At 38.1% G+C, this 14,321-nt stretch overlaps 1 protein-coding gene across 1 annotated transcript in view; it reads left to right on the top strand.

Moving 5' to 3' along the window:
• The window catches only part of arid1ab (AT-rich interactive domain 1Ab), a 122,575-nt gene that overhangs the window by 53,628 nt on the left and 54,626 nt on the right, over positions 1-14,321 (top strand). Inside the window, exons 3-4 of the mRNA XM_077200129.1 lie at positions 7,610-8,179; positions 8,326-8,442. Coding sequence (XP_077056244.1) covers positions 7,610-8,179; positions 8,326-8,442 — 687 coding nt within the window. The remainder of the gene's footprint in view (positions 1-7,609; positions 8,180-8,325; positions 8,443-14,321) is intronic.

The following is a 14,321-nucleotide window of genomic DNA, read 5'->3' as shown; positions in this document are numbered from 1 at the left end:
TATGGATTTTTTAACTGGACCCGCCACGTAAAAGTAATAAATAAAATACTGATGAACAGGAGAAACACTCTGTGCAACAATACTGTCAGAAGGCTTTTCAATCTACAATCAACTTCATTTACCATGGATTTACTGTAGTAACACTAACTGCACATTGGTATTGTGGAGAAAATGTGGGATATTCATATACAATTTTACTATATTATTAATGTAGACATGTTTTCATGTCCTGGTGTGAGGAAAATTAGCTACTCAGTCTTAGTGAGTAGCTAGAGCTAGCCTAGGTTAGCCTGGTGCTAGCCCGGATAACATTAGGAAACAAGCTAAAGTCTTTTTCAAAATCTTGCCGTCATGTAGAATAGCAAGAAGGGACAACAACTGAAGACATTATTTACTTACATGGTGTTAGTGGTCCTAATCAGAGCTGTAGAGATGCACACACTGCACAGGCACAATGGCGCTTTTGCTGGCATCTGTTGACAGAACGCGATATTGCCTGTGCTAAAACGCAACTAATTAACAATGCTCATTGTCAGAAAGAAAAAAATAGATCGATGTCCCTATCGCTGTGTTTGACAGGTGTTTGTGTGGGCTATGCCACCCAATGGAATCAGCAGTGGAGAGTATGTGCTGTCGTGAGGTGAACGCGTTTTGGAGTTTAGAGGAGCAGCTCGACCCGCGACCGGCAAATCTGACGTGCCTTACGCAGCATCCTGGTTTTGACTCATGCTGCCTGAACCCGTTTGTTTTGCGCATAGCTCACTCTCATTTCAGGCAGGATCACGGTCCTCTTAAAGCCAGCACACACGAATATGTTTACAATTCAGTAATTTAATTAATCACTTCTGAATCTAAAAAACGTTTCTACTAAAATCAGCTCGCTTCGTAGCCACAAACTTCACCCAGGCACGAATCAGCCGTTTGTCCTTGGGGAACTTATGGAGCCTCTCTCCCGTATTAGAAGTATTTGTACATCCCGCACAAACACAATAGTTCACCATTTTTGTTACTTGCCGTTAGACTAACGGTAACTCTAGGCTTGGAGTCCCTGTTATGACGTCACGCCCAGCCTAGTGGAAGGGAGGGGGCGTGCTTAAAACCACTGTAAAACGTACCAACTTTTCATATTATATTCAGCATTTTGGTATAAAAAACATAAAAAACAATGGTGGGCGGTTCTTATCTTTATGTTTAATAAGAACATTGCATTATCTTCGTGAAAAATTGAACCTGCAATTTACACTCTAAGATGTTCTTGATCATAGCAGCATGAGCTCATGAGTCTTTTCATCTGCACTTTCAAAGAAGGTTGTTATGAGGTCACAGTGAGGCTCGGGATTGTCACATGGGGATTTCCTTGCACTGCTGTATTTTTGTATGTGGCAGTCTTGAAGTGTCTGCCTTTCTTCATCCTGTTGTCTGTGCAATTGTGCTAGGTGCCCCATTGTGCTTGTGTTGAGTAAGCAAATGCACTGGAGTGCCATCCATTTGTAAACTGGTGTAGAACATGCTCTTCAGGTTGTTTTTATTAAACCTTCCTGTCAGAGGTGTTTTTCTTCCCCATTTTTATATTTCCCTTTTTCCTTGAGAGAGAAAGTGCCCAGCTTGTCACCATCAGGCTTTTGTCATACAGTACATTCACCAGCAAGGTCAACTTTTTTTGTAGGCTGACTGAAAGTAATGAAATTCAAGCATTTCCCTGAAAGCCCATGTATGCCCTGGTCGTTCAAATTGATAAGAGCTTTGTAGAAAACACTGACCTCAGTCTTAGTGAAACCTAAAATGTGTTTTTGCTGCTATTTCAGAGCCTTTTGAAAAAAAAGTGGAATGAGAACACATTTCACAATGCAACTCACATTAACTGCTATTTTGAACAGTTGCTTGCCAAGTTGATTGTCATAATTCAGGGCTCCAGACTGCGACTAAAAATATAAATTTTTGAGATTTTTTTCTGAGATCACCACTGGTGACTATATAAATATGCATTAAAAATTGTGTCTCTCTTTACCTGCTGTTCTGTGATGAGTAGCCCATCACATCTTTTGTCTTGATATAGCCTAATAAAATGAGACGAACGTGCAGCAAGTCGCGGTGGGGAAAAAAAACTAGCACCAAAATTTGCACGGGGACAGCAAGGATCAGCTTTTCCGTGTCAGAAACGTGTGTCAAGACAAAAATATCAGCCATTTCAACTTATGCCATTATAAGAGAGAGAAAACAACAATTGGTACTGATATGAATTCTTATTTTCAATGTCTTTTAATTTTTGCGGTTTTCTGTTACTGCCTGAACTTCACATTATTTGTCAAGGAGCCACCTGTAATCGCGGTAAGATTTGCAGTTTTGCACGTAATTGTCCCATTTTAATGTGTTTGTTAATTTTATAAAAAAGTGAAAAAATTTAAGATCTCAAATTCTGTCAATATTATGAAATTTTATTACAAAATACAAGCAATAAATGTCGTTTTGGCACTGTGGCCTGAGAGATCGCCCAATCAGCATTTCAACCTTGGAAAGAGCTTGTATAAAAAGCTTGAGAACGATCAGGTCATGTACGTCTAATTTACCTCAGGCTCAGAAAAGCCATTCAATGCTTATCAGTCAGCTAGAAAAATAACTATAGAAAGGGGCATTTTGCAATATGATCACATAATCCTCATATTTTTACTTAACCGGTTGTCTTCATGAGAAAGAATGAAAGGAGCTAAACATGAAATTCAACAATGTCCGTATAATTTAATATGAAGAGCTGCCTTTCACCCAGGGCTCGACATAAGCAATGGCCCGATGGCCCGGGGCCAGTAAAAGAGTATGTCGGGCTAGACGATTGGCCAGTGACTGGCCATCAGCAAAACAAACAGCAAACGTCATATACACAGTGGTGCGAAGAGTGTAAATATTGCTTCAGGTTATTTATAACGTGTTAAAATGTCAAAGATCTACGAGGCTGATACGAGAAAGAGGACATTCCTAGTAGGGCTGGGCGGTAAATTGAGTTTGTACAGTATATCGATTTTTTTTTTAACCCTCTGGGGTCGGCGGTATCGCGGGCGATACCAGCTCACTTTTTTCCTTATCAGTGCAAAAGTGACTCAAATTACTCTGTTGATTTTGATCTTACATATAAGTGCTGTACATCATTACATCCTGTTAAGTGACTATTTATTTGTGGGTACTCACAATAAAAACAAAGTGTTGTGCTTTTTGTCAAATAAAGAAAAATAAAAATGATGCGCGTTTTACCTTCTCTCGTCAGTGAGGTCCATTCTGAAACGCGTCCGAAAAATTAACTGCAACTCTGTCAATACTTGTCACAGAGATACGAGAGATTTCTCTTTATGAAGCTGAAATTCTCTTCTTTTAAATGAAGTAATTTATATAAAAAACAAATATTCTCAGTTTATGTAATCTGTATGAAAAGAGAGAGATGTCAGTCTTTTTCTTTCCAGCTCATTATACCTCATTACGCGTTAATGTGCCACGCCCACGGAGAGCGCGCGGTATTCAAACGCGAATGATCTAAGGCAAGCCATTCAAACATGCCAACGCCCACCAGCTGGATTATAAAACACATCGTGTTCAGTAAGTATCTTACTAGAGCTGTGTACACAGCGTATCCTTTCACTGTGAGGAATAATACTATCTAATAACCCTGGAAAATGTATCAAAAGTGCTGGTAGTTTCATTTCGAGGAGCAACGGATCCAGCTGATGTAGTAAGTCATTTATTCTTAAGTGCTTCGTTCTAATCGCGATATTGAATAGTGTCTGACTGTAAACCGCAAAAAGACTTGCATGTCTGTGTGACACGTAACGCGTAATGAGGTATAATGAGCTGGAAAGAAAAAGACTGACATCTCTCTCTTTTCATAAAGATTACATAAACTGAGAATATTTGTTTTTTTATATAAATTACTTCATTTAAAAGAAGAGAATTTCAGCTTCATAAAGAGAAATCTCTCGTATCTCTGTGACAAGTATTGACAGAGTTACAGTTCATTTTTCGGACGCGTTTCAGAATGGACCTCACTGACGAGAGAAGGTAAAACGGCATCATGTTTATTTTTCTTTATTTGACAAAGCACAACACTTTGTTTTTATTGTGAGTACCCACAAAAAAAATAGACACGTAACAGGATGTAATGGTGTACAGCACTTATATGTAAGATCAAAATCAACAGAGTAATTTTAGTCTCTCTTGCACTGATAAGGAAAAAAGTGAGCTGGTATCGCTGCTTTGTTTACTACAGTTATACAGCGCGTATCTGTGCCGTTCATTCACTCTCGCATCTACATTAGTAAACATGTTGTTAAATTTACATGAACACATCCAAACTATATTGATAAGGCCTATTAAGATGAGTAAAAATAGACTGAAATATGTTGAAATAAATGTCTGTATAAGCAACAAACTGCAAATTAACATGTATATGTTAATATATCATATACACAATATGTTACAGACTAAATATGAATGTTTAGACAAGATTTTGTGATTAGTTTTGGATAGATTATAAAGTTTTGACTGTAAAAAAAGACTACTGTCACATTAAATAGGTACGCTTTTGTTCACCAATTTCTGCTCATGTTAAATATACTATATGATGTTTTGTCAAAAATAAAGTAGGTATATTGAATTATCAACTAAGATGTTATTATAGTGTTTGTTCCAATATTCAAAATAATGAATCCTTACCTTTTTTAATATGTATGATAAAATGTATACTTTTTACAAAGAAAGAATACACTTGAAATATTGTTAAAATTGTAATTGTTGTTGTAATTGTAACCTATTTGTAATTGGTTACAATTTCTAATTGTAAAATATGTATATATATATATATAGATAATTTCTTTTGTCCTTGCGTTCTTTGGGACACTGTGACACTCCTGTGTGAAAGGGCTAATTAATATGCAGCTCATTATGCGGCACATTATCTGGCCTTTGTCTTCTCAGGTGTGAACACGCCTCCACGCATATTGCCTTTTCAAACAATAAGTGTCTTATAAAATTTAAATCAATGTATTGTTTTCTGTAAATGATTAGGCAGGATGATTTTCAGATCATTTTGAAGCAAAAACTCTATGCAACAATGCCCATTAGTCAAAAGTCTTGTGGACACATATTTAGTATGTGTTTTGTGGCCTTATTTCAGACACTTTAAGTTTTAGTTTTTTCAATAACCACGCATAAACATTATTCTCTAAAAAATACAAACGTGCAAACATGTTGCTCACATATTACTGTAGCCCCGTTTGTGCTATATAGAGTGAATTTACACCTTCGCCATTAACATGTTTATAAATAACTGAAAAAAGCACAAATGTCAGAGCATGTCAGAACACCTCCAGGACCCAGAAAACCCCTCAGACCCCTGAGGGTTAAACGATATGGAATGAGGCAATACTCTTTATATCGATACAGTAGTTTGATACGAGCACATCTGAAAAATAGCAGAGTATGTGAGCTCCTGCAGTGAAAGAACATAGTAGCTACAATTTGTCCTAAACATGACACAAGCTTATGTTAAGCGCTTCAAAATAACTGGTAAGATATAGTTAAGTTTAAAGCAGCTTGCCCTGCAGATGCTCTGACAGATACTGTTGCTGACTGACAGATAAATACTTGCGCTGTTTAATGCGTTTGAGACGTGGTGCTTTCCTCAGTGCTTAACTTACATTTCACAGGTGTGTTCTCCATCTGTAAATGTTAGAGAGTCAAACAAATATGAAATAAAATATTTGTTGTTGGAGAAAATAAATGTGCCATATGTGGAATTTTAAACCTACAAGTATGTTTTTTATGAAAGTGACCATTATAATGGGGTAATCAAATGCGGGCTAATATAATTAGTTTGTGCTTTTGTTTTTATTTTCATTTTTAGTTTAGCCTTTAGTCATTTTAAAAACAAAAGCATTATTTTTGTTTTTAGATTGTAATGTTACAATGTTAGAATGTAATGTGATGTTAATTACCTTTTTGCACATAATATATTGCATAGCCTACATTACATTCCCTATATTTGTTTCCATATCCTTCAATATCAACATTGTTTGGATATCATTGAGCAGGATGTGAAATAACATTTTTTTTTAAAATAAATACAGATTTTCTTTATCCAAATAGAAAAAAGTAGAAAGTACCGATATCGTATATCATCATTTAACCAAAAAATACAGAGATATGATTTTTGGCCATATCGCCCAGTCCTAATTCCTATTGTCATGGAAAACACAGTACACGGCGGAGAAAGGCGATGAGGGCATGTACTGTTTCGTTTGGCGGAAATTTCCAACAAAGGCCGACCAAAATGCATAGGCCTAACCGGCCTGCCGACGGGCTCTTCATTTTTTTATTCATTGACATTTTTTTAGGTCATAAATGTTAAACGAATGACAAAAATAATCAGGCAAACTAATATACTTTTGTCTAATTTTGCCATTTTGAAGTGAAAATAAAGCCTATGTAACATTACTCATCACTCATGTAATGTAATAATTAGTTTACTGTCACTGTGAGGGGACAAGAAAAAATTATTCTAATGTATACAATAAATAGTTTAATGGAAAAGTGCTTTTCCTTCTATTTCTTTCAGGGACAGTAAAAATATAGAAGGGACCAGTAAAACTCTGATCTACTGGCCCTGGGGGCCAGTGGGGATTTTTTTTTTATGTTGAGCCCTGCTTTCACCACATTTACCTCTCAGCTACTAAGGAAGAAAAATATATTGTGTGTGTTCAAGACATCCGACTACATTTATTGGATGTATTAGGAGGCCGCCAAACTACACTCATTGGCCAAGTGATGCTGACATTTATTATGGTGACACTGGCTCAGATTCTGTGTAAAGAACAATTCTTTGTAACTGTATATGTAGTTCTCAAGTTTTCTCAAGAAAACCAATTCTGTTCTTCTTTTAGTGAAGCTTAGTTTCCAGGACATCCACAAGATGGATGAAAATGCTGATGCTGTAAAAGAAGGGCAGACATGACAACACATGACAAAATTAAAAATGTTTATTTTTTTTAATAATTTGGTGCTTATTTTTTTTCTCCTTATAGGAGTCAATGACTCATTATTTTTCTTTCGTCTGGAGCCCTGTAATCATATTTGAGATTACATTTATTTTCATGTTATAAACTGTAACAGAATGAGTAATATTATGAACTCATACATATTTATAATAATAAATCTATGCAGTACTTCAATTTAGTCTGCTTAAACTCCGCCTCTCCACAATTGACTGCAAGCTCAGGTTCACGTTTGAGTGCAACGCCTACATCTCGAATCCAATCAACTTAAATCTACGTCACAATACAAAAGCGAATATATCTATTGCTATAGCCGATTCATTGCAATTTGGTTGTTTGATGACATAAGGGAATATCTTAGTCTTGTTAAAATAGCATTGATAGTTTGCGAGTCAGAGTCCAATCAAATTAGTAGCAAAAACCTGCTCAAGTTTGCGTGCCTGGTGATCTGGAATTAAAATGCATACTGACAGTTACAGATGGTCACAGATATATCATGTCCCTAGTTTATAGTTTTATGTTGCAAAATTGATGTTTGCTTGCTAATTGGAGTACTTTACTTATTGTGTTCTCTTCAGATGAGCTATGGACAGCATGGCCCAGGTAGTTATGGTCAGAACCAAGGTGGCTACTACGGACAACAGGGCCCTTCACCTCACGGAGGCCCCCAGCAGTCTCCATACCCCCAGCAGCCCTCCACTGCTCCAGGCTCTCAGCCCCCTTATTCCCAGCAATCCCCTGGTCCTCCCCATGGCCAGAGTGGGCCCTCTTACGGGCAACCTCAGGGCCCCCATGGTCCCCCTCAGGGCCAACCTCCGTATTCCCAGACTCCACAGTCAGGACAGCCTTCCTACCCCCCGTCCCAGGGTCCCATTCAGTCACAGGGTCCTTCTCAGGGCCAGCAAGGCTCTCAGTCGCAGCCTGGATACTCTCAACCACCCTCCGGTCCGGTTCAGCCTCCTCAGCAGCAGGGACCTCCACAACAGCAGCAGCAGGGCCCACCACAATCACAGCCGCCCAGCTCAGTGCCACCTCAGTCATCCCAGCAACCTTCAGGACAGGGTCAGCCCTCACCTTACTCCCAGACCCCTCCGCTGCAGTCTCAACAACAGCAGTCGCCCTTCCAGCGCTTTCCTCCGCCACCTCAGGTAAAAACATAAATAAATCTGACAGGTTATAGCAGTGTCCAAATACTTGGAGGTGCTTCGATGAACGCTATCCTTACACAAGTGTTGAGTTTGTTGCCCTTCTACAAAATGATTCTACATTTTGTCGTCATCACTTTGTTCCTCAGGAGCTTTCTCAAGACTCCTTCAGCTCTCAATCTTCAGCTCCTTCCTCCAATCAGCCCATGGTGTCTGGTAAGAGTGGTCCAGAGGAGACCATGCAGGGACGACCTTCCAGTCTGCCTGTGAGTACCACGAATGTTTCAAACCAGAATAATGTAATGCAGTGCTAGCTTTCAAACAGTTTAAAGTGCTTAAGAGGTAAGCTCTCTTGCATTAAGTTTATGCAACTGCTTTTGGTTACTCATCAGAATATTTTTAGTTTATTTACCACTGCTAGCTTATGCTTTTGTGCCTTAATGTATACAGACTTGTCCAAAATATCTTTGTCTCTGAGATAGTGATTGGCTGGAAGACAATAGTCATAGCCAGTACTATACAGGGATCGGCAGGGATCAGCTCCGTGGCTATAAGGTAGTTTACCTGGTAACTGACATTGAACCATTGATAAAGATTTGTAAGTTGTGAGACCTGTGGTAAATATTGTACAATGTGTTCCTAAGTCATGGGTGTCCTGTCCTGCTCCAGAAGGACCACCATCCTGCGCAGTTTAGCTCCAGTCCTAATTAAACACACCTGAACCAGCTGATCAAGGTCTTTAGGATTACTTAAACCCTCCAAGCAAGTGCATTGATTCAGAGCAGGTTGGAGCTAAACTCTGCAAGACATTGGCCTTCCAGGAGTAGTATTGAACACTCCTGTCCTAAGTGCATCGGAATCGGGAAATTACCTGATGTTTTGGATTTCAACTGGGGTCAACTGCACTTAAGCAGCATATAGCATAACCACTGCCTGCTAGGCCACATCTCTGATATAGTTGTTACTTTTGGATGGGTAGAAATTCTGAACATTACGTCTATTATGCTAAATTTTCTGGTGGTGTTCTGTACAGCCTTGCATGAAAATGATTGCAGCAGGGCTCGGCAATAAGGACTGCCCGATGGCCTGGGGCCATTGTGAAAGATGTTCGGGACAGTTGACGGAATTGCCCCGATCAGGCCAGTGCTGTGCAGTGTCATTAAGAAAGTTAATTTTTTGCATGCGTTTTTAAGTCTTGTCAATTTAAACGTTCTATTGATTTTAAGCTATTCAACCATAAAAAGATGCGAAAGAGAACTCAATTCAGTACTTGCGTGCTGTTTTTTGTGCGCAGACACTTAAGCCGCGTTTCCACCGCAATTACCAGGAACTATTTGTCCCAGGAACTTTTTTCATAGGAACCTTTTTTTGCCCCACACCGGTTGCTTACTGCGTTTACACCGCGGACTAAAGAACCGGGAAGATAGTCTGGTGACGTTGAACTGCGTGCGACTGCTCCTCTCAGTCTGCGAGTTTGTTTTGAGTGCGTTTTGCTCTGGTTGTATTTTTATGTAAACTTTTATTAAATTTGTAAAAATTAACATATTAATTTCCAGACAACTCTTTACTGCACGAAGCCAGGAAACGCGATAAAAAAAAAAAAGGCGGCTAAAATAAAATGCTGCGTGGAGTCAACGAATCAAATGTGACGTGAGCTCAACCAATCAGCTTGTTCAGCGCACAAGTCCCACCCCGAAAGTTCCTGAACGAAAGTACTACCTCGCCAGCAGGGACTTTCTGGGGGGGAAATTTTTACCCGGAACTTCATTTAGACACTGGTTCCTGCGGTTTAAACACACCGAGTACCACCCCAAAGTTCCTAGTTCCTGGGGAAAGTTCCTGTGGTGGAAACGCGGCTATAGAGAGCCTGACAGCTCACGGTGTGGTTGCCAAGAATACGGAATGGAGTTCTCTTTTGCATCGTCTTGTTCTTGCACGGAACAATACACACACAACAAAAGTATCAAAATCTTGGCGAGTATTCTCGTGAACAGCCTTTTAACAACATGTCTTAACGTTAAACAGGTGAGAAACTAAACGCATACATTGGCTCTTAAAGTGACAGCAATAGAAAAAGACAAAAAGAAAATCACTCATCTTGACTAAACAACTTTTATAGCTTTAACATGTTAATCTACATTTGATTTATACAGTGAAGACTAGGGCTGGGTATCGATTCAGATGTTCAAATTCGATTCGATTCGCAAGCTCTTGATACGATTTAGATTTCCGATTTGATTTTTTTATTTCGATTCTCGATTCGACTCAATGAATATAGATGTAATACAAATCCTATGTTTATAAAAAAGAACAGTGAACATAAGTTTACAAGTGGTTAATTAATAAAAAGAAATTAAGAGCCACAAACCTGTAAATTAAACTTTTTATTTTAGGTACACTTGGGTACATTAAAACAGAATCCAACTCTATATTTCAATTGCATACAATGAATAGACAGGATTTTGATGCAAGATGCAAAATTGATGCTGAAAATTGGACAAGTCAGAACAGTCACATGCCTTGATCAAACAGGATCAGGTTATTTTATGTTTAAGATAGATAGATAAATATCAGTTATATTTTTTTAGACAATTTTATTTCATTTATCTCACCTAAATATTTGTTTTTACAATGGGGTAATTTTGTTGTTAAGAGTTTATGCATAACATGGAAGCTTGATTTCAATCTTTGAATTAAATAGAAAAAAGTAACACATATACTGTAAATACAATAGAATAAAGATACAAATAAGAGACATAAAAAAAGTTTTTGGGTAGTTCAAAAATACTACAGAAACTGAATAAAGTAATTCAATGTAAAATAACACTGGCTAGTCTTTTAGTCCTGACTAAGTTAAATACATAGGCTATTTATCCTGATTCCATATAATTAAAGCTATAAAATATATATAAAAAAATATATAAAGCTATCATTTTGCGTTCTTTTGACCGTTAAAGCGATATAATCCGCGAAAAATAACTTTTGTTACTGTATGTGCACGCAGTGAAAAACATCTCTGAGAGCGCGCGAGCACTGGATAGTTTAAAATCGCTTGAATGTTAAACTGGTAAAACTTAAAAAGACGTGAAAATGATAAAGTTTTGATAAAATACACAAGTAATTAAGTACCTGAGTATATTTTTAAATAATGTGTGCAGTATTACCAATGTTTAAGAACAAATTGACCCCAGCATGTTTCCTGTCATGGTTTATTTAGCAGAACAAACTGTACAATATTGTACATGTGTTGAATACAAACCACAACTGTAACAAACAGGTGCTTTATTAACACACCTCTAAAGTGCATGTAACTGTAATAGAAAGTATATTTCTTCCTATACATTCAAGTTATTAAAGAAATGTAAACAGAAACACAAAATGTGCATACTCATAAAAAAAAAGTGCTATGTGAGGCACACGCACGCACTAGGGGTGGGCGATATAGCCTCAAAATTGTATCACGATTATGTTTATTATGTTTATCTCGCCTAAATGTTTGCTCACATTTTGTTGTTAAGAGTTTACACAACACAAGGAAGCTTGATTTCAATCTTTGAATTAAATGTTAAATGTGTGTAGGTCTAACACCAGTATTCAGAAATACTACGGAAACATAATAAAGTAATCAAATGTAAAATAACACATAGTCTTTTAGTTCTGTTTGCTGAATGAATTAAATACATAGGCTAATAATTCTCATTCATTACAATTAAAGCTATCTTTTGTTGTTTTGACGACAACATTAATGACAGACGCATAGCCTATGGCTGCTGTCACTTTTACAGCTAGTGCACGGATCCATTGCTGTTTTCATTATACTGTCTGTCACACTGTCACATGCGTTTTATACATAACCGACTGTGTTTATGAGTATACTTACCAAGACCGGAAGTTTTACACAATTTTGCGTTTTCCCCCCCATTAAAGCGATATAATCCGCGAAAAATAACTTTAGTTTCCCGCGAGCTGTAGGCTACTCTATGTATGCACGCAGTGCAACTCTCTCAGAGAGTGCGCGAGTAGCTTATTGGATAGTTTAAAACCGCTTGAATGTTTAAACTGATAAGAATTAAGAAGACTTGAAAATTATAAACTTTAGTTACGATGCACTGATGGCCTGATTGTGCAAGAGACCAGTCAGTCATGTCTCGACTCCTAAATGCGCACGAGAGAAGACGCGTGTCGGCAGCCCCGCTGAACACTCAAGCTGTTTGTGAAATTGCTAAATCGTCATCGGAGGCTGACAGGCTGCTCTCGCGCTCAGACAGGTGTTATTGTTGTGTTATTGTCATACGTCATCGCGATATGACACTTTTTTTTATCATGTAAAAATGTATACCGGTATTATCGTGGACTGTATGATATGGCACACCCCTAGCGCGCACATTTGCACACACACGCAAGGACTCTCGCTCTCTTCCTCTCTGTCGTGCGCGCGCTACACGGTTTGGAGCTTGCGAGCTCTAGATTTCGGGAGATTTTAAGTAATTTGCGTACATCAGGGAGCCGCTATCAATATGCTGGAGACTCCCGGAGACTTATTGTTGTTCTTATTATCATTTAGGGGGGCTTAGGAACATTTTGGGGTAGCTTCAGCTCCCCTAAAATAGGCCTAACGACGTCCCTGGTTGGTGGTGCAGGCTTGAACGGAGTGCAGCTACTGTCCGTCATCTTGCTGTTTTGGTAAAGCGCGTCTTGTACAACACTGAAAGGCTCTCACTAGAGTGTTGCCCACAGCGCCGCCACTGGCCGGTGGGCTGGATCGATTCATAGGATTTGATGAATCGATATTGAATTGAGAAACAAATAATTGCAATGCATTGAATCGATATTTTTACCCAGCCCTAGTGAAGACTATGCAGTGTTATTTTACTTTTGTTAGATTTTTCAGTTTCTGTACTTAATACTTGGAATACTACTGGTGAGACCTACCTGAAAAACAGTTTAATTTGTATATTTTGTTCTTTTGTATATTTATTTTCGCTGTTGCCTGTAATTTTTTTTCTTATTTTAATTATTGACTATTCATTTGTCTTCAATATTGTTTGAAGTTTATAGTAATTTTTCCTGCGGTATCAAAATCGAATTTGAAATTTGTGAAATTTCACTGACTGGTATCAAAAATTGTGGGGGATTATTTATTAGAATATTTTACATGAGTCAAAACAACACATTTTAAATTTTTTTGATCAATTTATATTTTTTGATTGGATCAGTGAATATTTTAGCAGGGCAAGTAAAAATTGGAACCTCGTCTGCCCCAAAAGGGCAAACAGAAGAAATCCTTAGCATTGTGCCTTGTGCATCATTCTTTGAAAGAAATTTTGTTTCGTGTCACAACTGAGTGTTATTGTGTGATATTGATTTGTCTAATTTACCCAGCATAAACCTTATATCATGCTACATGTCGGTTACAAGGTTACTTAGTTCAAGATAAACGTTGACGCCAAAAGTCGGCTATGCAAGATTAGTTGCTTTTGGACATCAGGTCTTCACTGCACTTCACTGTCACTGTAAAAAACATGCAGGATATGGCACATGCGTGTGTTTGCATATAAGGTTAGCAGATACAAATAGCTCATTCAGAGCAACAGTGTGTCCAAAATTTTAAAATAAGCTGAGATAATTAATGTGAGAGTGAGAGAAAGTGTCTTATAGAGAGCTGGAAAAAGACTGGAGCTCGAGGTCTTGAGAAGGTAAAAGGGGGGATGAGTGTGTGAGAGAGAAATGAGATGGTTTCATCTCTGCCAGTGGGGGATGCCCTCAGGATGTGATCTCCTCTCCATTTTTATATATATATATATACACATATACTCTCTCTCTCTCTCTCTCTCTCTCTCTCTCTCTCTCTCTCTCACTCACTCTCTCTCTCTCTCTCTCTCTCTCTCTCTCTCTCTATATATATATATATATATATATATATATATATATATATATTATATTTCTCTTACGTAGCCAGTGACTGAGATTGGCCGAGATTTTATTCAATCCAAGGAATCCCCATGGTTGCCTGCAGGAAAGGCAATAATGTAGCCCTCGATTGACCCCTTCTACCATCAACATCTCCCTCACGCTCTGCTCTCACGGTAGATTAGCCCCTATTGCTTACTTTAGCCTGGCCGACACCAAAGGTAAAACCTCTCCA

This window comes from Siphateles boraxobius, unplaced genomic scaffold (genome assembly GCF_051911475.1).
Source record: "Siphateles boraxobius isolate OS27281-9 unplaced genomic scaffold, OSU_SipBor_1 43, whole genome shotgun sequence".
Lineage (NCBI taxonomy): Eukaryota > Metazoa > Chordata > Actinopteri > Cypriniformes > Leuciscidae > Siphateles > Siphateles boraxobius.
This window is presented reverse-complemented; position numbering and strand designations above follow the sequence as displayed.